The following is a 25212-nucleotide window of genomic DNA, read 5'->3' as shown; positions in this document are numbered from 1 at the left end:
ACTTCTCCTTAAAAAATATTGTTTTTCTTAAATTGAGCCAATACATATTAACTATATTTGGATCTCTCTGTGTACTGCTTACTCCACTTTTCTAGCATAATTCTTGTGCCAAGAAAGACACAAAGAGAAAGAGAGTATTTAGGCATGTGAGATAAGTGTAGTCTTTCTCACTTTAGATGAAAAATGACTTCATAGTACAACTTTCTCAAACACGATTTTCTGTAATATTATGGTGATAAACAACATTTTATTTAAACTAGTAGAATAGTAGCAACAATGAAACACATATGCAGCATGTTTAAAATTTTATTTTCCCCTGCAGAGGAAGAAATCATCTTTACCTGGGGATATGATATAGAAGAAATCTTTAAATTCATCCATCCAAACTTCTGCCAGTCTCCTGTTGTTCTTGTTGATGACATGACCAGTACCACCAGGAAAAGTGTAGGGAGTTGCCTTCCGAAAAACGTGACCAACATGGGAGCAAGTCACAATCTCCAGAGAGCCTCCACATTGCCAAATCTGGGAAAAGGAGCAATGGATCTATCACAACCATTGTAAATAATGCAGTAATATTTATTGTCTGACAAGTCTAACCAAGGCCAAATCTTAGATTTTATACGGTTCAAACAAACATTGGATGGACACAAAATTTAGAACAGGTGTACTCAGTTTGGCAAAAGACTCTAATTTAGAATAGCTTTATCTATGTAAATATTGTAGCACTGGATTTGTGGAAGTAAGGTGCATTTATTTTTTCTTTTTTTTAAGATTTTATTTATTTATTTGAGAGAGAGAGAATGAAAGATAGAGAGCACGAGAGGGAAGAGGGTCAGAGGGAGAAGCAGACTCCCCGCTGAGCAGGGAGCCCGATGTGGGACTCGATCCCGGGACTCCAGGATCATGACCTGAGCCGAAGGCAGTTGCTTAACCAACTGAGCCACCCAGGCGCCCGCATTTATTTTTTCATGTGCCTTTATCAGACTACCAAATTTTCAGTTTCTAGTAGTTAGCCTAATTGCTATTTAATAGACATTTAGTATCGAAAATCTGCTATGAATTAATGAATTTGTACATGTTAGATGCCATGGTAAATAGCTAAATTTGATTTGGAGAAAAACCGATTATACTCCATTCATCTACAATTTTAAATGACCTTTAATTCTCAGCTTTCCTAAATCCACTGTGTCTTACACCTTTGGATATGTCATTCTTATTAAAATGTGCTAGGACTCCTTTACATCTGCTCAACATGTGCAGAGGTTTAGTATTTTGTGACTTTTGTACTTTAAACATCCTTTCTATTTTTTTTTTAAGATTTATTTATTTATTAGAGAGAGAGAGAGCACACATGAGTGGGGGCAGGGGTAGAAGGAGAGATTCCTCAAGCAGACTCCCCACTAAGTGCAGAGCTCAGCTCAGGGCTGGATCCAATGACCCATAAGATCATGACCTGAGCTGAAATAAGAGTCTGGTGCTCAACCGAGTCACCCAGGTGCTCCTTTAAACATCCTTTCATGAAGAACTGATTACCCCATCTTGTAAGCAATCGTTTACTTCACCATCTCTCCTTTAAAACTACAAAGTTTAGAAAACATATGTCATATACTTCTTGGTGTCCTGGATTTACTGTGTAGTTGAGGCTAGTTATTCAGTATCCCGAACACATTAGATATACACACATATAACACACATATATATGTTTGTTACATACATGTAACACATTGAATATGTGCTACAGGTTGTTTATCCCAATAAACAAGAGCCACAGTTATTGCTTTATGTAATTGGAAGGATTGGGTTTTATACTGTAACTAATACTGTTCTTTTTTTGCTCTTATTTTAAGGAGAGTTGCTTATTTTGAAAGATAAAGTTTTCTCCAGTTGACCCCTCAGGCAATTTTCATCTTAGAAGGTTGTCCTTGGGTTTGGGTAGCAGTAAGAGACATTCATTTTTATCAGAAAATGGAAGATGGTAAATAACAAGGTATATTTATCAACACTGGCTTGTGCATTACATGTGCGATCTACCCATTCTTTCTCATTTCTAATTGTTTAAACAGCATAATGTGAACAGTAAAGAAGTTTCAACCTAACACTAAAATGGAATGGAATTCACTATTGCCCTCAAAAGACAGGATAGAGCATTCTTAAATAATCAAGAGTATTTAATTGATTGGTAACTCTCTCATCTTTGTCGCATTAAATCTATAAGCCTTCTTGGAATTATACAATTCTTCCATTCTTTCCATTCCATTAAAATGGAGGAAGCTGATCCTTCTCCTATCAAAGATAAATCAATACTTGTACATCAGTCTAGACCATATGCCTAAGTCGATTTTAAGAACTTCACTAGTCTGGTTCTTCCTTTGATTTTCTCCAGAAACATTAACAGTTTTGCTCATTACTAGATAATGTTTTACCTTCACATAACATCTCCTAAAATCTCCTATCTTTTAAATAGATTTTTAAAATAGATAAACAAGTAAATGGGCGCCTGGGTGGCTCAGTTGGTTAAGCGACTGCCTTCGGTTCAGGTCATGATCCTGGAGTCCTGGGATCCAGTCCCACATCGGTCTCCCTGCTCAGCAGGGAGTCTGCTTCTCCCTCTGACCCTCTTCCCTCTCGTGCTCTCTATGTCTCATTCTCTCTCTCTCTCAAATAAATAAAAAAAATCTTTTAAAAAAATAAAATAGATAAACAAGTAAAAAGATTACAAACACAACAAAAAGTTCTTCCCTTGCTCAATATTCTCTTGGTTCAAAGTATCTCATTTCTCTGTTTCCCCTCACTGTAAATTAACCTAAAATTTTTTAACTGTAAATTAACCTAAAATTTTTAGGACATATGTTGTTTCTCTTCCTCATAATGAAATGCTCTTTATTTTTACAGTTCCCCAAAACTGCCATGGTGAAAAACACAAATGTTTCCCTTAATGAATATCTAGTAGACTCCTTTCTTGGATTGTCTTGCTTTTCCTCCCAGTACTTCACTGTTTATATGTTTTTCACCCTGAATTTATATTTAAATGTTAGCCTCTACCTTTCTACCGTCCTCATTCATTCTCCAGGTGGTCTTATTCATCCTATTATTTTGCATGTGATCTGAATACTCACAACGTCAACAGTGACATCTCAGCCCAGACCTCTCCTCTGGTATCCATACTTGTGTGTCCAAATCTACTTGGTCTCTCCTCTTGCATGTCTCAGGTACACCTAAATAAACATGTCTGCAGTAGAACTGTTGATTCATCCTGGCCCTGTCAGCCAGGTCTTACTTTCTTTTAGTCCTTTCAATCATGAATAAACAGTGCCACCTCTAACTCTGGTGGACAATTAAAAACAAAACAAAACAAAACAAAAAAACAAAAACAAAAAACCCAAAAACAAAAGAAAAAAAAGAAAAATTAAAAAGAAAACAGAAGCCCTCCCCCTTGCTAAACCCTAGAAGTCATTATTGACTTTTTTTTTTCATCACTTATATTCAATCTGTTAACAAATCCTGGCTTTCCTATCTATAAAATTAATTCTCCGTATATCCATCTCTCTCTGTCTCTCCACCACCACCCTTGTCCTAACCACTGTCTTGCTGAGCTCACTGTTGCTCTCCTATAATTTGTTTTGTACTGAGAAAGCACAGTGGTATTTTAAAAAAATTTAATCATTTTATTTTACTTCTGTGTTCAAATAATTCCATGGTTTCTTACAGAACTGTGAATATAAACAAAAACATTTAGCAGGGCCTCGCAGACCCTACATGATTCTCTCCCTTTGTCAATAAAGCACTGGTGATATTGGCCCTCTGCCATTTCCTAGAATAACAACTCACATACTCTTTCACACACCAAAGCCTCAACAAGTGCTTTCCCTATACCTGGAATACAATTCTGTCTGCCCTGCATCTGACTGCCTCTTTCCCAACCTTCTCATCTCAGCCAAAACTTCGCTGCATCAGAGAGCTCTTCCCTCATTTCCATATTTAAAGTGTCCCACTCCAATTATTTTCTGCACGAGCACTCTGTTTATTTCCCTCTTTGCTTATCACTAATCTGTAATTTATTCATTTGTTTGGCTGTGCACTTTTTTCCCCAAGGGGCAGTGGAGCTATCTGGTCATACCCCCACCTCCCCGTCCTCCCAGCCAAGCCCAGTGCCTGTTACACAGGAGATGTCACTGCATGTTGGTTGAATGGAAAAATGAATAACTCAAAATCAACTACCAAAATTAATATTAAGAAAAAAAGCATCCTTGGCAGAATGATGAGATTTAAGCAGACATATTTTGGAGGGGTTTTAAACAGCATTTATGAAGGAAGTATTTTTAGTATCAGACTAAACAGAGTAAGTCTAGTAAAATGAAATGCCACTGTTATTTCACACACTTTGGGAACTGAGGAAGTTCTTTGGAGGTCATGGCACAAGAGATAAACATTAGAAATGGTTGATGGCTTATGACAAACAAGGTTGCTAAATGATACAATCTTAATTTTTAATGTTACTAAAGTAACCATTTAGTCAAATTCACATTATCTCTCTCTTGAAAACACGATTTAGTAAATACTCAGGTATTTTACCAGGCCATTCAGCAAAGTGCCCCAGATTCAGAAGAAATAGCACATGATGTGTTTCACTTGAGAGGGAATTTCAGACATTCTTTTCATTGTACACTGTTAGTTGTGGTAGAGGTCCCCCTCCTCTTCGATGGATCAGGCATGAATGAACACCTTCTTTCCTCCTTCACCCAACTCATATAGGGGAACTACATGAGTGAAGGAGAGCCTGGCACTTCCCTCCCTGTTGGATACTTGCAGAGCAGTAAAATCAGCAGACTACCCTGGTGTTACCATCACAACACAGCAGAATGTAGTGAGTGAGACTGTGGGAAAGCCTCAAATGTAAGGAAAAACGTGATCCTAGTAAAATAGGAAACACTCTGTCCTAGAGAATCCTGAAGGTGGGCTAGGGTATATTGGACAGCTTGTTGCAGCAGAATTGGTAGGTCCAGTCATGTAGTAATCCTGGGAAGGAGTAGTCTTTGGAGACAACGGGACAAGACTTTAGTGGTTCCCAAACTCTATAGATCATGTAATAGAGAAGAGGGAAAATGAGCTGTGAGACTAACAATATGGCAGATCAGCATTGAGAAAGGCAGTTGGAGACCACACAGGGTGAGAGAGAGGCTAAGATTTAAACCTTAAATCTTAAACCTAAGATTTAAACCTCTGCAAAAGGCCCTTGGATAACAGAGGCAATAGAAGGTGAAGCTGAGAACACTTTTGAGAAAACAATGAAACTGTGTATAGAAGACTCAGGGATGGAGGCCACTAGTAGCAAGTGGAACCAAACTGAGCCAATCACAGGCAGCCATCATAAAACATGAAATCAGATGAAACCTGACATTTCTGTAGCCCACCTATTTGACATACACTGGGGGAGTGGCAGCCGGGAAAACCCTGCCTTCCCCCTTGTAAGTGCTTCTATCAGCATGGGCCTGGGGAGAGAAGAGAATTTGAGGCATGCACTGCTTATGAAACCAAAGCTTTAAACTGAACATTACTAGTATTTTTAATAACTGAAATTGGCTAGAAAGCTACTGAGTATATCCTAAATGACATCAAGATTGGAAAGGAATATTCCTCAGAGCATTATATAATGATGGGAGGAAAAAAAATCATTTTAAGTTTGTGCTTCTCTAAATTTAGATTGTAAAATAAACCCTGTTGCATACAAACCAGTGATTGACAACTGTCTTCTGAGTTCACAGTATGCCTTTTTGCAAATATGGATTAGCACTGTGGTTGGGTAAGGGAGGGCACTTTATTTCCACTCTGTCACTTCTTGGCCCTCCCCTGGTTTGTAGGCTCATGGGTTCTATGTCCCAAATATGTACACAAAAAGAAGGATCCCTACTTTGAAAACATTCAAATATTGAGTTCCAGTGGTCTCTCTTCTTTCCTTCATAATAGGCAAAGAGGTAAGGGTACATGCAAGTGCTGATGTTTGATTATCATGCTAACTTGCAGTGAGATTTTTGTGAGCACATGTACAGGCATAATGGAGTAATAGCTGCAGACTTACAAGACAGAAAGTAAACTTGGCCCTGACTTTGACTCTCACAGATGGAGGCAGTTCTGAAGTATATTTAGGAGTGGTAACATAGGTAGAGGTAACTGTTCCATGACTCAGTGACTATTGGCCCATGCTTTGCTTGTGAGCCATAGCCAACTGACTCCTGGAATAAAGTGAGTACTTCTCCCATTGCCAACAGTGCGCACAGAATGTGTGGATTAACATTCATATTGCATCACCCAGGGATAGCCTCTCCTCAAAATTTGCATGAAAATGAAAAGATCAAGGTAGGAATGCATAACATTATGTGTTAATTAGTCTCAGATCTGGTCATAATAATACCCAATTAGTTAATGTAAAAACAAAACATTTAATTGATCAAGTGTTGACCAAATAGTTACTCTGTAATTAGGAGACACTTCAGTAATATGAAGTAATTCAGACGTAAAGAGTTCCCAGAAAACTACATGGTTAAATATTATGGCGGCAAGAACTCAAACTGAGTGGAGACCCCAAAATAACTACCCTGACAATTTTCCTTAGTGTATCTTCAATAAATATTTTAGAAAAATGGAAGAAAGGAAGAAAAGACGAAAAGAAGGAAGACTATGACACAGTCATTAAGAACCTGGGCTTACAAATAAGCAAGTAGTTTCTCCAGTAGTTCTGTCACTTACTATCTGTGCATACTTGTGAAACTTACCTAAGACTTCAAGGCCTTAATTTTCCCTCTGAAAAACAGGGATATAACAACTACTTCCTAAGACCCTAATAAGATAGCATATATCAAGCATTGTGCCTGATACTTCATATGGGAAGAAGTAAAATGTTATCTGTATGTTACTTAACTTTTACTGTTGTTGAGGGAAACCAGCATCTGTAGTGAATCAGCTTATTGTTGCTTCTTAAAAAGTATTTTGTTTAAACTTGGTAGGTTTTGCCTCTTACTGGAATTGCAATATTAACATCCAGGGGTTTAGGTACAGTGCAGAGTTTAAAAGAATAGCCAATTAGTTTCCAATTAGAACACTATATTTTGTTCTCTGAAATTATTTTACAGTGTCTGAACAAACAGCAAAAACTGAATAAAACATGATGTCTCATCCACATGAGCATGTGATGTCCGAATTACTTTGTATCACAGAGCATATCTGATTGTTATTTTCCAGACTTCTGACAAATTAATATTTGTACATTGTATCTCTCTCAAGTAAATTTGACCATGTATGAAATACAAACTGTCCTTTTATCCACAGAGGACTGAAGCTAGCCAGTTACTTGTTTTCTTTCCCAGATATTTTTAAGAGAGTCTTTTGATGATGGAGAAGGTTATTAATCAAAATGTAAAATGCCCATTGCTCATTTGATTATCTACTTGATTTTCTTCCCCCAGCGAGAAGACAATTAACTAACATACATTATTCTTTTCATGTTTTTTAGCACCTACATCAGTGACATTTTAATTAAGATTCATAAACTTCATAAGCTCTAACTCTGCAATCTCAGTTCTAGTGCTACTATTTCTAATTTTACAGCTGTTGTGCCAAATTCAGGTAGCTGCTTGTTTTTATACTAATCTTTATCCCCCCACTGCCAGCCCACACACATACTATCTCTGGCACAAAGTCACTGTTTAATATGCCCTTAATGACAACAACAATAGACTGTAAAGGCCAGGTAGCACAATAGTTATGGTAGTATAGGCTCTAGCTCCTGAGGTCATATCCTAGCTCTGTCACTTCCTAGCGGGGTGAACTTGGAGACTTCATCTTTCCATGCTTCAGGTTTCAGGTAATAACATGAGACTAGCAGAATAGACCTCCAAGGGTTGTTATGAGGATTGAGGCAGATCAGCTGCTGTGGCCTTTAAGTGTGTACCTGAGTTGCAAGAAATCACAAAGTCAAACTGCCCAAGGAATGTATCCAGTACTTGATAATTTAATGCTTAAAACAAAAATAATTATTTGAATGAAAAAGAAAAAGCACCAGATTTGAAATTGGAAAACTGTATTCTTAACTGAAGTAAATACAAACTGATCATAGAATTTGGAATTAAGTCACTTAATCTTGAGAGTCCTCAGAAAATTCATATGTAAAAGAAGAATTGAAGTTGATAATAGCTAAATTTTCTTTTAGATTTCTAGGATTTAGATGGATCTCTTTGTATGGGGCATACAACCACTTCTATTTCTATTTAAAAATTTTGCTTATTTATTTGAGAGAGAGACAGAGAGAACTTGCACATACAGAGGGAGAGGGAGAAGCAGGCTCTCCACTGAGCAGGGAGCCTGAGGAGGGGCTTGATCCCAGGACCCTGGGATTGTGACCTGAGCCAAAGGCAGACGCTTAACCCACTGAGCCACCCAGGTGCCCCTAGATATCAGATTTTTAGATAGGAATAATACATCTCTCCAAAATTTAATCAACATTTTCCTACTTGGGCAAGCTGGCTTGGCTTTAGCTGTATTAGAAGTACATGTTGTGTAGGTATTATTCTCTGAACACGAGAAACTATGCAAGATATAACACTGTCAAACTTATGAGGCAGTCAATGCGGATTTTTTTTCCTTTTCCCCTCAGATTTGGGAGTTTCCTATTTTAGAAAGATTGTAAATGTTATAAAAAACAAGGGAAATCACAAAAGTACTCTTGTTCTCTCAGAGAATGAGAATTTTTCAGGAAATCACCATATATTAGAGTAATTTGAAGATTTTATTTTCATATTGGCATGAAATATAGACAATTCTGAGTCGAACTTATACTATTTCATATATCCCATCAATTTGCTACCAAAATATCCAGTTATCAGATACTTTCCCTTCCAAAGTACTTTTCATCCTTGGGCATCTTGAATCTGTGATCTCTTTTCAACTTGGAAATGAATTTCCCGAAACCCCCGAGTTTGAAACAAACCCTTTTATACCTACTCATTTTCTACAGGGCCTAACATATTAATTCTGAAATAAATTTCTTTAAGGAAAGCCTCACAACCCAGCTTTATCTTTTTGCTTTGCCAAAGACTTAGCAAATGACTCCTGGGAATTGGGGGTGGGAGGGAGGGGGAAGAGAGTAAAAGGAAAGCAGAGAAGAAGAAAATGGAGCAGAAGAATAGAAAGGTGTGCTTATACTGAGTGTGGTTTGAAGTGAGGGAACTGTTTTGAAATGGAACCGAGGCAATCTGCATATGAACCAGTGGGTATCAGATGGATGGTGAGGTGGGAGTGGCCACAGACGGGATCTTTTTAACCTCTTCTCTCCACTGTCCTCAAATACAAACACCCATTCCCAGCAGTTAAAGTGCATAGTGCAGATACCTCCAATATATAGACACCATCATTTCATAATGTCCATTCTACTATCTATCACTTTTTGCCTCTCAATGACTTTCTTTGCCTCGGAGCTTTCTGACCTTCAGAATTACCACATATTATAGCTACTGTATTTCTTCGCCTCAGGAGAATTGTTACTTGTCATTATTCTACATTTTATCAGGACTGCTCATATTGAAGAAATTCCCAATTCTCCTTCAGATCCTGACTGTGTTATGGCAAATCTTCCATCTTCTGCCTAAATGACACGTATGAGCACAGAAGGCAGAAAATGAAGAACATAAAGCAGCCTACCAGATACTGCAAATGCTGCGTAATATGGGGTGGTTCTGCTTAAGAAAATCAGCATCTAGCTTTTCGTATTCACAAAAAAGTATTGCTTTTTATATTAGCATAGATTGGTGCAAGCAGGTAATTCATAAAAAACGAGCAAGAGAAATAATATGCGAGACAGTCCTACTTTTTCATCTTTCAATTATCAATAATTTTAAAGTGTGGTAAGTACTAAAGGTTTTGGAAGTATTTTCAGGGCATTTTAGGGGAATAGTAACTAAGACAAAAGTAGAATTATTGGAATTTGTGCTTTTCTCATTGTACAATTAATCCTATGAATACATCTTGAATGTGAAAAAATTGTACGTAGATGAGATTTTTGAGAACTGGATGGAAAGGGTCTGTGATTTATTAAATCATATTTGGGTCAGATATTTTGCATTTTACACTGGTGTCCTCCCATGTCTGATGATCCGACTGCCTGTCAGATACCAGTAACATCTGCTGCTTCTAGCCACAGAGCAGCTCGTGATAGCTGCATGATGTTGCCCTAGAATTCATGCCAGAACAGTCCTCTTTGAATATCAGTAGACCACCTGGGTACCCAGCTGCAGTGTGCGGCATCTCCTGCTCTCTTGCAGATGCCAGAGATACTTAAAAAGAACTTGGATGGGGTAGGAGAAGAAAACTTGGTACCTCAGAAAGAGTTATCCTTCGGTTACTCAATCTCTCCATCTATAAACTGTCCACCTCACCTGACTGTGGCTGTAGCATTTTAGTCTAAATGAAATTTCCTGTATAAATTGTAAAGTGGTCAAATGCTTTTTAAATGTAAGTTCCCAGGATAAACTTGAGAAGAGGAAATGACCTCTCCCCTCTCAAGCATTTTTCTTCAGGCCTTGGCCGGTGTCTATTCGGCAAATATACACTAACCATTAAGTTTGTGTCAAGCACCATGCTGGGCTTTGGGGCACAGAGGAAGAATAATAAAGCATGGATCCCTGTCTTCAAGTAGCTCACAGCCCATCTAGCTGTGACTGTTAGTACTGGGCATATTAAAGTCCAATCATCAATTTGCATCTGACAGTTGAAGAGTAGTGTCTCATGCCTACAAGAAAAGAACTGTTTTAAGAGGTACTTATCCTAACAGTAATCCTTTCATGGACAGAATTTTCTTTCCCTAGTTTTTAGTCAGCTAGAGACATTTTATTTCTTGTCAAGGACCTGAGACATTTTTATAGGAAGCTATAAGTTTTGCTTCAGATAAATACTTTCCCTAGGGAGCCCATATAAAGCTCTAATGCTATCAGTGGAAAACTATGATTCCTTTCCAAAAATCATCTTACAGGCATCTTTTTTTTTTTTTTTTGCCATAAAATGCTTAGTGAGATAAATGTGAAACATAAAAATATCCATATTGATGTCACCTCCAGCACTCATTACAAATACCCATAAGACCCACCGTGAAGGAAAATAATACTCTACTTTGACAGTTTTTGATCTTTTAAAAATAAATTGGTAGTAGTAAATGTAGTCTATATCATACTTTAAAAGAAGAGTGAAGAAGTAACCACCACTAAAATAGCCACATTTAGTGTGATACTTTGCTCACTTACTCACAAACAAGGAGAATGCAGAGCAAAGTTTATTTGTCCAGATATGATGTTTAGGCACAGTGAAGATAAGTTTCTGGTCTCTATTTCATTAGAATTGCAAGATGTCATTCTTGTGACATTTAAAGGTTGTTTAATAGAGAACATCAATGCTCGTTAAAATGCTTGCTAAAGGAGATATGCTTTATCCAAAACTTTCTCCTCTTATCAAACCTCAATATCAGTTTGTGGAGAATTTCGGGCTTTCTACTTTTTTTGAATTTAAGAACAGCTGACCTGACTTTCTATGCATTTCCACCTTGAAACATCTCATATTGCCTTAGTTTCTTCTCTAGGAAAACGAGGCAACTCTTCTCTTCAAAATTAAAACCTGCCCTTGGGATCTTGAACTCAGAGTAGAAAAGGGCTGGACTGGGATCAGAGGACATGGCTGAGGCTGATGTTCAGCCCTGCCAATTTCTAGCCACATGACTTAGTCTCTTTGAAACTCAAAAGCATTATTTAGAGAATAAGACAGTAATGACAACTCACCCATAGTGTTCTGGTAAGGACACAGGAAAAAAATGATGAACATAAAAACTGGTACAAACCACAAAGTGTTGCACAGATGTCCTTTAGTATCTATAATATTCTTTTAGCACCGCCAAGTATTTATCTCATCAATTGTGCCTTCCTCTTTCTTTTTCAGTATCACCTACTTTTTCTAAGAATCCTTCCTATCAGCTTACATTTTATCTTACCCCCATGACAAAATAAAAGAATAGCAAATATAAAATAATTAGTTTGATCATATTTACCCTTCAAGTTACTATGTACTTTCTTTCCTACTTACTGGGAAACTTCTTAAAGAGTTTTTCTTTTCTCTATCCTCACGATCCAATTTGCTTCACATCTTATATTCTAGTATCTTGATTCTATCATCTGCAACTGTTCATAAAGATTTTTATGAGCTTTCATTATTCTTTCTTGCTTCTTTGCAGCATTTGACACTGTTGAAAATCACCATAACTTTCTAAGGTTTTGTGATATATATTTGTTCTGTTCTGACAGCCGTGACTTAGCTTTCAGTTTCTCTTTTTTTTTTTCCCACCCCTAAATGTAGGCGCCACCTAAGGACATGCCTTGCTATTCTGCTCTCCCTATTTTCTTTCTTGGCAAACTCATCGATTCTCACACGCTCATTCAATTATAAATTCTGTAAAGCTAACTCTCAAATCTGTCACCTTCCCTAGACTTTGCCTCGACACTGCAACACATTTCCAACTTCTTCAGGTACGTCTTTAACTTTCCATGACCTTAAAGAGCCAAGAGTTTCTATTCTCTTCTCCAACTATAAAAAGAAAGTTTGTAGTTCCTGGGGTTTTCTCTTGCAGGGTCAGAGAAACGATCAAGGAGTGTGTCTTACATCAGTCCCAATCACTATCTAGATACATCATTATAGAATTTGTGTGGGATGCTTTGCCCTTGAACAATTTATTTATATCTTCTTATGTTAATTTAAGAGTTATAGAAGGTATGATAATTGTTCATACCCCAATAGCTTCGTTTGACCAATTAAAAATATAGAATATAAAATTAGTTGGCCAGTTGAAATACAGGATTTAAATATAAACACAAAGAATTTAGTTGACCAATTAAATAGAGAAAAAAACCAAAAAAATTAGAATTGCATGTTGCTGGATTGTTAAGTAATGCAATGAGTAGAAAAATGTAGTGAAACTTTTGATAATAGAAACAGTTAATGCAGAAACGTATCTTAGCATTCAAGAAGTGCTGATAATTCTACACCAAAATTTTGATTTCAATTTTATCCTATTTGCAGTGTAAACCAGTGACTAGTTTGATTATAAAGGATCTTAAGGATTTTTAATTCATCAAGTTTGAATTTTTGCAGATGTAGAAGGCTGTTAATTTGGATTTATTTTTTAAGGGTAATTTAAAAATTACACATTAAAAATCTACAAATACCAAATAAAATAAAATAAAAACTCCATAAAATTTTAAAAAAAGATCTACAACTACTTTTTAAATGATACTTAAAACTCAGTTTTACTGGTACTTAATACTCAATTTCTGAACAGTTGGATCAAAGGCCTCCGTCCACATTATTTCACACCTTCAAAAGAATCATTCCTAGTATCTAGAATGTTATTGCTGAAATCAGTCAGCTTATTTAAATAAATGTCATAATTGGTTTCCTTTTTTAACTACATTTCTGGTTGACTAGAACAACAGTAAAACGATTGGTAGTCATGTACTTAAGATAGACATCACTAAGTGTGACAGTATAATCATAGCTTAAGATGTTGCACATTTATTGCAGTAGTTACCATAGAGATTTAAATTTAGCTCTTTAATAAAAAGTGCATGAATTCAATTTTGAATGCATTAATTTTGGCTAGTAAGGGGCACAGGTTTCCCAACTGAATGCACATATATAGAAACAAGAATTTTGGAAATCTGTCCTAGAAATCTTTAAGGGATCAAATATAGATATATAAAAATAATCAGTTCAATTTCATCAGTTTTTAATGGAAACTTTATTAATTCTGTCACTTGAATCCTAGTTCTGCAAAATACATATTTCATGATTTAGTTATATGTTATTCATGTAATTTTCATGAGGGAAAACACAAGGTGGGGAGACCAGATATTCTAGCCTAAACTTAAGTATGGCTCAAAGCACAAAGGAGGACCACAGGAGTATAGATCTGAGAGCTTGCTGGTTTCTAGCCCCTGTTCTCCTCTTGCCCTGCTGTCTACATGAAAAGACCCTTGGATTTTTAATTTATGAATTCTTCCCTGACTATGCTAGATCACAGAAATCTTTCCTTCTTTTGAACTAGATGCACTTTATATCTGCACTTTCAGACAATACCTAGACCATACTGGACTTTCTAAGAGACAGCAAGAGCTACATCTCTTATATATACCATTCACAGTGTCTAATGCAGGTCTAAGTATAAAACTATTTATATTGATTGATGGGTAAAATGAGGGTAGATTGACACCTGGCTGCTACACAGAGGTAATCTGAAGTATAATGCAAACATTACAAAAGGCATTATAGATCAAACTAATTGGGAAAAAATTCCTCATATTTTAACCCATGCTGAGATGCATTATAATCATATATATAAAAGAATTCTATGAAGTGCTATTTAAATGTAAAGCCTCATCAACAAATAAACTCCTAGAAAGCACGGCCTGGCTGCCTGTTTTGTTCATTTCTATATCTCTGTCTCTAGTAGCTAGTACAGTGCTTAATACACAGCAGGTACATATTAATTATTGGCTGAATAAATCAATCAACCAAATATTGTGCTGAGACAATGATTATTTCTTTTTTTTTTAAGATTTTATTTATTTATTTATTTGACAGAGAGAGAGAGACAGCGAGAGAGGGAACACAAGCAGGGGGAGTGGGAGAGAGAGACGCAGACTTCCCACGGAGCAGGGAGCCCGATGCGGGGCTAGATCCCAGGACCCTGGGATCATGACCTGAGCCAAAGGAAGGCAGATGCTTAACGACTGAGCCACCCAGGTGCCCCGACAATGATTATTTCTTAGCCCTTGAAAAAGAAAGCTTTACTTCACCAAAAGCTTTAGGATATTTGTGATCCTAAAGACTTGGAATATCAGAATTCAGCTCATCATTTCATAGGTGCCTAAGGCCTTGCGTACTTTTTTTAAGAGATTGAGTCCATGTGCTCATGAGTGGGGGCTGGGGGGTAGAGGAGTGGGACAGAGGGAGAGGGAGAGAGAGAACCTTTTTTTTAACCTATTTATTTTTATTTAACTTCAATTAATTAACATAAAGTGTATTATTAGTTTCAGAGGCAGAGTTCAGTGATTCGTCAGTCTATAATACCCAGTGCTCATTACATCACGTGTGCTCCTTAATGTCCATCACCCAAGCCCCCCTCCCCTCCAGCAACCCTCAGTTTGTTTTCTATGATTAAGAGAGAATCTTAAGCAGGCTCTGAGCCCAGCACTGAGCCAAATCTCAGGACCCTGAGATCATGACCTAAGCTGAAATCAAGAGTCAGATGCTTAACTGACTAAACCACCCAGGAGCCCCAGGCCATTGGTATTTACTCTCTTGCATTATGCTCTACCTTGATTGTGCCCCCTCTAAATAAATCCTTGCACAGCTGAATTCTCCCTGTCAGTTTGGTTTTAACTAAAATGCTTCCTTAGAGGTCTTCCCTGTCCACTCTAAAGTGATGCAGGGCTCTGCCTCTCATTTTATTTTATTCAAGGCACTTGTCATTATCTGGAATTAATGGAGTAATTTTCTTTACTCATTTTTTTTCTGTCATCTTCCTCTAGCGTAAGATCACAAGACTAAATTACCATTAGCACATTTTCTGAACTAACATTGCGAATTTTATTTGAATTTAATGTCAGGTTTATTTCATTTAATCAAGCCCAGCATATATCAATGATTCTTAAAATTTCAGTACTAGAAATTTTTTTAGAAGTTACTTACTTCCAATTGCCCTTTCCATAAAGAAAAAAATAGAACCTAATTTGGAAAATAAATAGTCAAAGTTAATTCACAGCAGCATATATTTAGATACAAAAAGAAAGTAAAACATTTCATTATCAGAATATTTTAGATGCCCTTCAAATGTAAATCAGTAGGATAATTGCCTTATTTCTCAGCACCACTTGCATGTGTGTGTGATTGAGTACACTTAATGGGAGGCTTTAGCAAAATCTGGCCATAATAGTAGGTGTCAGACTTTTCTGTGCAATAATTCTGAGCACATTAACATTCTTCATATAACTCTTTTCATTGCCATAAATTCAAGCAGTTAAATTGAGGCCCTTTCTATTTAGAATCAGAAGGATCATAAAGATTTTTATAGCAAATGTGGGTATGTATGAGATATTTGTGTATATTAGCAGGGAAGGATCAACAGTCACAGGATTGGAGTGTGTTATCCAACATTTCAGATACTTGTTTCTAATGCAGATTGTTAGTTTCTTAATGACCTAAAATTCACTAAAAAAGCCAGGTATACGTGGCCTATTGAATATATACAGAGAGATTCTGCTTAGAATGTTTGAAATGTGACCGTATTTGTTTTAAGTACAATATTGTCAAAGATGTTTTTATCATACTTCAGAAATCAATGATTTCTCTTTGGTATACTTTTAATTCTATTAAATAGTTATATCCAAGAAGATAGAACAACACTTAGAGTGATCTTTGAATAAAATATATTTCCAAGGTGTATTTCTGAATAAATCTTATAAAAATATGATTTATCTCTGCCTTATACATTTATGGAATTGAAAATGTATTATTTTATATTATTTTCATTCAATTTCTTCCTCTTTCTATGCATTTAATTCCTACCCATCTTCCAGGGTTTCATAATTCCCTAATTCTCTTAATTATTTGAGTCCCAACTCCTACAGGATGTCTGGTGAGTACCACTCAGCCCTCATTTGCAATACAGACTATTTATGCTGTAAACTTTTTTTTAAGATTTTATTTATTTATTTGAGAGACAGAGAAAGAGAGTACGAGAGGGAAGAGGGTCAGAGGGAGAAGCAGACTCCCTGCTGAGCAGGGAGCCCGAGGTGGGACTTGATCCCGGGACTCCAGGATCATGACCTGAGCCGAAGGCAGTCGCTCAACCAACTGAGCCACCCAGGCGCCCCTATGCTGTAAACTTTTAAAATTCATATATTTATTGTCACATTATATCCTTTACAATAACTGCTACTAAAGACTCACATTCTGGCTCTTCATAAATATTTAATTATTCACACTCATATAGACTCACATACACATAAATTAGATAGAATAAACAGAGTGTAGACAGAAGGAGACAGACATTAGATGAGTATATTTCCAGGTTGATGAATATAGTATATGTTTACATTTTCCACAGAAACACTCATGTGATAAGACTGAGAGAGGCTGTGAAAAAAAGTAGTAAATACTATTAGTTCAAGAAGACCTTAGATTGTGAGTGCTACTGACAACTCAGAAGAATTATTTTTCCAAAAAATATCACTTTAAAAGATAATTATGTGACTATAAAAACGAGCCAGAGATTAATAACAACTTCTGGTGTACCTAAGTCTCCTACAATGCCTTATATTTCTAAAACGATGTCTCCGCTTGGTATGTTTGCAAGGTGAAGAATCACAATGATGACTATTTAACACAAGTTTATTCTCATATCTGGTTTTGTGAACTGGAAAGTTTAATGAAGTTTAAATGAAGAGGTATAGTTATTACATCAAAATAACCAAGCCTGAGACTATTTTAACTTAAAAAGCCAAACAATTTCTGTTAATGTTTGCTAAAGTTTGATTAATACCTAATTTCCTGTTGTTCACTTGTTTTTTCTAAGAGACCATATGAAATCAGGTATTTATTATAATTAACATTCAGAACAGAATTCTAACACATTTATTTTGGAAACATAGAGTCCTTTGTAGAAACCTTAGTTGAATATCATTATATGGCTCTTACTGACCCAATCCTTAAAAATATATAATAGATGTAACACAGTCTTAGGAACAATATCTCAGCTACCTTTTACTTAGAGATATTTTATTCTGTGCTTTCAATTAAACAAAGAATAAAGTGATTGAATAAACAGATATGTTTAAACAATGGTTGAGGATATAGTGGTGGTCCAGATGCCAGAAGATCTAATTATAAGCACAGAAGCTAAAAATTCAAGCTATTTGCAATGTGTTTTAGGTGTACTCTACACCAAACAGGTAACCAGAGGGAAGTTTGCCGGATTGAATAATCATTAATACTGGTTTATATTCTTTAACGAGGCTATACATGAACATGATCTCAGTTTACGACCTCCTAGCCTTTTTTTAAATAAAGATTTTATTTATTTGTGAGAGAGAGTGCATGCACACAAGCAGGGGGAGCAGGCTTCCCGCTGATACGGGACTGGATCCCGGGACCTTGGAATCATGACCTGAGCCGAAGGCAGGTGCTTAACCCACTAAGCCACCCAGGCATCCCACCTTCTACCTTTTTAAAATTTTTATTATTTTTAAAGGTCTTATTTTTATGTAATCTCTACATCCAACGTGGGGCTTTAACTCAGAACCCCCAAATCAAGAGTCCCAGGCTCCACTGACTGAGCCAGGCATGCATCACAATCCCCCCAGCCTTAAAAAAAAAAAAAAACGCTATTAGGGTAAAAACTCTCAGTTATAAGATAAGTTCTGAGCTCTAATGTACAGTATGGTGACTATAGTTAATAACGTTGTATTATATACTTGAATTTTGATGTAAGTGGATCTTAAATGTTCTTACCACACACACACACACACACACACACACACACACACACATACGGTGACTATGTGAGGTGATGGATATGTAAATTAGTGTGATAGTGGTAATCATTTGACAATATATATGTTTATCAAATCATCATGTTGTAAACATCACATATATGCATTTTTTGTTAATTATATCTCAATAAAGCTGTGGGGGGAAGAGGCTAAGAAATCTCTATATTAACATTAAGAGAGTGCTTTATTAAATTTAGAGAAAAGGGTTCCATAAAACCACAGCCACCAAAATCGTGGATAACACATGGACTTGGTGAGATTAAGTTCACTTAACTGAAATATTTTTATTATAGTCCAGTTTCTATGACTGGCCAAATAAACAAACACAGTCAAGTTTAGTACACTGACAATCCACTCTGCTCAAATTTAAAAAACATAGAGTTCTAACAGAAATAAAAAGACTTTTGTCTAAATTTATTTCTGTCTAACAAATTATTATAACTGACATTTTTGCTTGCCAATATTTGAACTGTGTGGGTATTTCTAGAAAGTTCTTTACTTTCTTTAAATACTTCCAAGAACTAGCATATTACAATCCCCCAAAAGTCTACAAACTTCTTTGCCTCATTTACCATACTCTTCTGCTCAGTAAGAACCTTTGCCTTTCATTTTCCATTATTTATTATGTCAGCTCTCATTCCTTTTCCACTTCATTGCTTGTGCAATTTGGAAATAAATGGATTTCACATCATAAGATATTTCACTTGGTTATATCCTTCAGATAAATATACCACTGTTTTCATTGTGATTTGGAAGAAAAAGAAAATTGGGACACTTAAAATTCCATCCTGCTGATTAAAAAATCTGGCTATTGAAAAAATTGCTTATATTTTAAGGGTGACGATAATAAAATTAATATTTCCAGAGTACGGGACAGCTTATTAAAAATTTCAATAAATCTCATTTAATCCACACAACTGTCCTGACAGATAGATTGCTAGACTCCCATCAACAGGGTATTTAAAAGTAACTGGGCTAACATATAGTAAGAATCTTAAGTATAGAGGTCTATAGTTACTAGATACCATCAATTACATTTTCTCTTCATTTCTTTCTCTTTGGTGAATATCTGCAGAGAGAGGAGTGGGGAGAGAGAGAGAAAGAGTGTGTCTGTGTGTGTCTGCGAATATTTTGACAGCTATATTGAAGTGTAATTAACATACATTGAACTGCATAATTTAAGTTGCATAATTGACACCATTATCACAATCAAGATAAACAAATATATCCATTACCTCCAAAAGTTTTCATGTGTTCCCTCCTTCTACCTCTCCTTTCCCCTCCCAATACCTTGTTCCTAGACAACTTTGCTTTTTGTCACTTATGGATTAGCTCGCAGTTACTAAAATTTTATATGAATTGACTCATACAGTATGTAATCTATTTTGTCTGACTTGTTTGATTCAATGCAATTATTTCAAAATTCAAAATGTTGTAGGGTGTATCAATAGTTCCTTTATTTTTTTGAGTAGTATTCCATGTATGGACAAACCACAGTTTAACCATTCACGTTTTAATGGACATTTGGATTGTTTCTGGCTTTTGGCTATTGCAAATAAAACTGTTGTGAACATTAGTCTACATCTCTTTGTATGGACATATGCTTTCCTTTCCTTTGAGTAAATACCTAGGAGTTGCTTAAGAAGTCGAGTAAAACCGGGTGCCTGGGTGGCTCAGTCGGTTAAGCATCTGCCTTCAGCTCAGGTCATGATCCCAGGGTCCTGTGATTGAGCCCTGCATTGGGCTTCGTGTTCACTGGGGAGCCTGCCTCTCCCTCTCCGGCTCCCCCTGCTTGTGCTCTCTCTTTCCCTGTCAAATTAATAAATAAAATCTTAAAAAAAAAAAAAGAAAGAAGGGCACCTGGGTGGCTCAGTCGTTAAGCATCTGCCTTCGGCTCAGGGCATGATCCCAGGGTCCTGGGATCGAGCCCTGCATAGGGCTCCCTGCTCGGTGGGAAGCCTGCTTCTCCCTCTCCCACTCCCCCTGCTTATGTTCCCTCTCTCTCTGTGTCTCTCTTTGTCAAATAAATAAAATTAAAAAAAAAAAAAAGGAATGAGTAAAACTGTTTTCCAGAGTTATTGTTACCATTTACATCCCCACCTCCTTTTCATGTTCTTCCAAATTCTAACTACTATGGTCCTTTTTGATCATAGCTATTCCAATAGATGGGTAGTGTGACTTCATTATGGATTTAATTTCATTTTTTCTAATAACTAATAATATTAAGGATTTTCTCATGTGCTTACTTGCCATCTTTATGTTTGCCTTCATGAAGTATGTGTTCAAATCTTTGAGTCACTTTTATTGGTTTGATTTTTTTTTTCTTATCACTGAGTTTTGAGAGTTTTTCCGTTTGCTTAGTTTTGGGGGTTGTTTTGTTTTGTTTTTCTGGACACAAGTCCATTATCAGGTAAATTATTTGTTGCCAGTTTCTTCCTGTCAGGAGCTTATCCCTTCAGTCTCTTGACAGTGGCTTTGAAGAGCAAATATTTTTCATTTTGATGAACTCTAATTTGCCAATTTGTACTTTTATGGGCTGCTATTCAGAGGTCAGAAAAGTTTTTCTCTTATGTTTTCTTTTACAATTTTATAATTTTAGGTTTTATGTTTTGAATTAATTTTTATATAGTGTGAAGTATGGATTTAAGATATTTTTGTCTACATGGATATCCAGTTGTTCCAGCACTATGTGTTGAAAAACTATCCTTTCTCTACTGATTTGTTTTCATTCTTGTAATGTCCGTCAGGTTTTGCTATTTGAGCAATGCTGACCTCATAGTTCAAGTTGGAAGGTAGTACGTCTTCTTCAATTTTCTGAAATTTGTGTAGAACTGTTCTTATTTTACCCAACGTTTGGTAGAATCCACCAGTGAAGTCATCTGACAACAGAGTTTCCTTTGTAAAAAGTATTTTTTTTAAATGACAAATTTCATTTCCTTACTAGATTTTGGGGTATTTGCTTGATATATTTTTTTCTTGTAAGCATTGATAGTTTGTGTCTTTTCAGGAAGCAGTCTATTTTATCAAAATTGTCAAGTTTATTGCCATACTGTTGTTAATAATATTACTTTATTACCCTTTAAATATCTGTAGGGTCCATAATGAGGTTACATTGCTCATTCTCAATGTTGGTAATTTGTGTCTTCTATTTTTCTAATTAAGTTTGGCTAGAAATTTATCAGTTTTATTGATCTTCTCAAGGAAACAGCTTTTGATTTCCTTGCTTTCATCTAAACTTTTCCTCTTTTATATTTCATAATCTCCACTTCAAATCTTTATTTTTTCCTTTTTCTTATATATTTTGGGATTACTCTCCTTTTCTCTATTTTCTGAAGGTGGGGGGAAGCTGAAGTCATTAATTTTAGATCTTAGTTTCTTCTTTCTAATATAGATGTTTAGTGCTATTAATTCCCACTAAGTATTGCTTTAGTGGTACCACAAACTTTAATATGTTGCGTTTTCATTTTCATTCAGCGAAAAAATATGATTAATTTCACTTTTGACTGCTTCTTTGATCCATGGGCTATTTAGAAGTGTATTATATAGTTTCCCAATATTCATCTTTCCCCACATCCCATGAATCACCCTGGCTGGAGAGTACAGGCACTCTTGCTGGTCCTAAGTGAGCACTGGGCAATGAGACCTCTAATCTTGCTGATGGTTTTTCCTCAATCTTAGCTGTTTTCTCACACCCATGTGCTGATCTGCACTCAATATCTCCTGAGTTCTGTCTTTGCAACTCTCTCCTCTCCAGTATTCTGTACACCAAATTCTAGCTGCCTAGGTCTTCCCAGACATTTTGCTTCATCTTCTCAACTCAGGAGTTGGCTGGGATCTGCCGAGGTCCCCCTTTTGTTGCTGACATCTAGACACTTTCTCAAGACAGTAAGCTGAGGAAAACTTAGGGCTCTCCTTTTTTGATTTCCATCTCTCAGACCATTATTCTCTGTGACCTGCTATCCAGTGTCTTGAAACTCTTATTTCATATATTTTGTCCATTTTTTGATTGATTCAGGTGTGTGTGCATCTGTGTGTGTAAACCTTGTACCTGTTACATCAAGTCTAGATGACGCTTTTTGGTAATCGAGTGTTTTATTTCAATAATATGAATATGGGTAAATATTTAACGTCTAGGTTCTTAGGATGTCTGTAGTTACCTCAAAGGATATTGCAGCAGTCTGAAAAGAAAGTTTTTTTTTTTTTTCTTTTCTTTTCTAAAATTTAATCTCTTTTCTGGGCAGGGAAGTTTTAGAACCACACCTTGACTAACTCTTAGAGCAGGAGCACTTTATGTATGTATTGCGTATTCTTGTTTTAAAGGGATTTTCATATATGTTCTCCATTTGATTATCTGTAGTCAAGGCGAGATTACTAAGGTCAAGGTTGTTACTAAGTGATGCTCAGGAGCTTCGTGACTTGCTCAAAGCTGCACAGCTTACAAGCACTGCAGGAATAAAAGCTGCCATTTATGACACACTTCATGTGTGGTAAGTAGGGTGCTTAGCACTATCTATAAAATCTCATTTAATCTCCCCCAAAAATGTATCAGGAAAGTGTTACAATTTTCCTTGTTCCAGATATAAACAAACTAAAGCTTAGAAGACATGCTACCTTATCCAAATTTATACAGCCGGGAAGTGCTCCAGCCATCTTGAACCGAGGCCGCCTGGCTCCCATTCTTAGAACCACTAGTCTACCTCTCATAGAAGTCAAATGCTCCTCTGTCTTCTTACTCTCTTTCTCTATGACCTCAATTGGTTCAACAGTGGCAGATTATCTCATTTTAAGATGGACAAAACATTGGGAATACCGCTCCTGTGCTATTGCTCATGAAAGGCAAGGACTTTTGGTGATAATGCTTATTGGGTAGTACTTACGGTGGCATCAGGAATATCATTTAAAGATAGATGACTCCTTTGATAGGGGCAAATTCGTACCATACTGGGTTCATTTTGTCATCAGTTATATGGATATTCATTTCAGAGTTCTTCCTATTAAAATTTCAAGCCCTACCCATCTCCAACATCTACCATTTCATATTCCTCTTCCCTTATTTTTTTTCTCTTTAACACTTATCCTTAATATATTAACACATTTTATTTCTTTTGTTTATTGTTTGTCTCCACTAAAATGTAAGTGCCATAAGGACACACAGTTTTGTCTGTTTTGATCACTATTGTATCCCCTACAACTAATGAATAAGAACTCAACAAATATTACACAGTATTCTTAGGATTTATGTTATTTGGGTTGTTATGTAATGGAGTGGAGAGCAATATATGAGACCAAGTTTTCAGAAGCATTAGGATCTGCCTGTACACACTCACACTGCTACTGGATGTGTATCATCTACTATAAGAGGCTAAAGCCTGTAAGAGGAGGATGAGATCACTAGATGAGACAACTATCTCAGAACTGTGGGGGAAGATTACATTTGCTTGTTAGCTCCTCCCTCCCCTCCTGAAAATACTATCAGCTGTTAGGACTGTCATGTTATGAAGATATAAATTGTAATGGGGAAGTAGTGGTATAAGAGTAACATAGCCACTGGTCTCAGAATGCTGGAGTCCAATTCTCAGCTATTTTGCTTATAAGCTTTATATAAGTATTAGAAGTCACTATTATTTTATGCTAAAGATGTTTATCCTGTGAAGTCAAGGGATTCTTCAACCTTTTGAAACTGTATGCAAACTCATTGTGTCAAAGAGATAGAATGTATCTTTCTTGGGAGGTCTGTATGTTCATCACATTTTCAACATCTCTCAGTACTTATAATACTCTGGGCATCAAAGATCAAGTGATACTATTTATAAATCAATCCACACAAATACATTCCTTTGGATTGGCTTGAACTCCTTAGGGCCAGCCAAACTCCTAATATTTTGTAAGCCCTTAATATTTCTATGGTTTTTACTTACCCTACCTACATAGACTAGAGGTACAAAACATTAACTTCACTATTATTATATTCACCTTTTCACAGTGGAGGTTAAGTGATTTGCCTATACTAACATGACAGAGACAAGAAAATCTCATACATATTTTTATAAAATAATCACATTTAACTGTCAATAATACCTATGTATCTCTCTCAAGGAAATGTGGTTCTTTGAGAGTAAAATCATCATGCCTTATCTATTTTTGTAGTCTCAGCATCTGAAAAGTGTAAAGTACATACTACAGGCTCAATATATGTCTGTTGTATAATGATTGACCTGGATATTAGCCTCAGATTTTCTGATTTTAAATCCTCAACGTATTATTATTTCATTAGGTCACATATCTTGTCATGAAATTATTCTAAAGGGGCAGTCTCATTCTTTTGCTAATATACTCTTCTAGCATTTTCTCTTACTCAATATCTTCCTCAGCTAGAGTACTATTAAGAACACATTTACATTCAAGTAATAAAAAGAAAAGAGTCAAATAAATAGAAAGCAAAATATATATTTTGTTTCTATTGAAAGCATATGGGAAACTAAAGCCAGTGGTACATTTTAAATTATTCAAACCAGTCACTTCTTACAGTAGTCCCCCTTATCCATGGGTGATATTTTCCAAGACCCCCAGTGGATGT

At 36.1% G+C, this 25212-nt stretch overlaps 1 protein-coding gene and 1 long non-coding RNA gene across 3 annotated transcripts in view; one reads left to right on the top strand and one right to left on the bottom strand.

Moving 5' to 3' along the window:
• Window positions 1–393, top strand: part of LOC113920648 — a 42364-nt gene extending 41971 nt beyond the window's left edge. Inside the window, exon 3 of the long non-coding RNA XR_003519326.1 lies at window positions 323–393. This is a non-coding gene — a long non-coding RNA (uncharacterized LOC113920648). The remainder of the gene's footprint in view (window positions 1–322) is intronic.
• Window positions 1–25212, bottom strand: part of GALNT13 (polypeptide N-acetylgalactosaminyltransferase 13) — a 565045-nt gene that overhangs the window by 170437 nt on the left and 369396 nt on the right. For both annotated transcript variants that reach the window (XM_027590905.2, XM_027590904.2), the window contains exon 9: window positions 342–522. In XM_027590905.2, coding sequence (XP_027446706.1) covers window positions 342–522 — 181 coding nt within the window. The remainder of the gene's footprint in view (window positions 1–341; window positions 523–25212) is intronic.

The sequence above is a fragment of the Zalophus californianus genome, chromosome 3 (genome assembly GCF_009762305.2).
Source record: "Zalophus californianus isolate mZalCal1 chromosome 3, mZalCal1.pri.v2, whole genome shotgun sequence".
NCBI classification, from domain to species: Eukaryota; Metazoa; Chordata; class Mammalia; order Carnivora; family Otariidae; genus Zalophus; species Zalophus californianus.
This window is presented reverse-complemented; position numbering and strand designations above follow the sequence as displayed.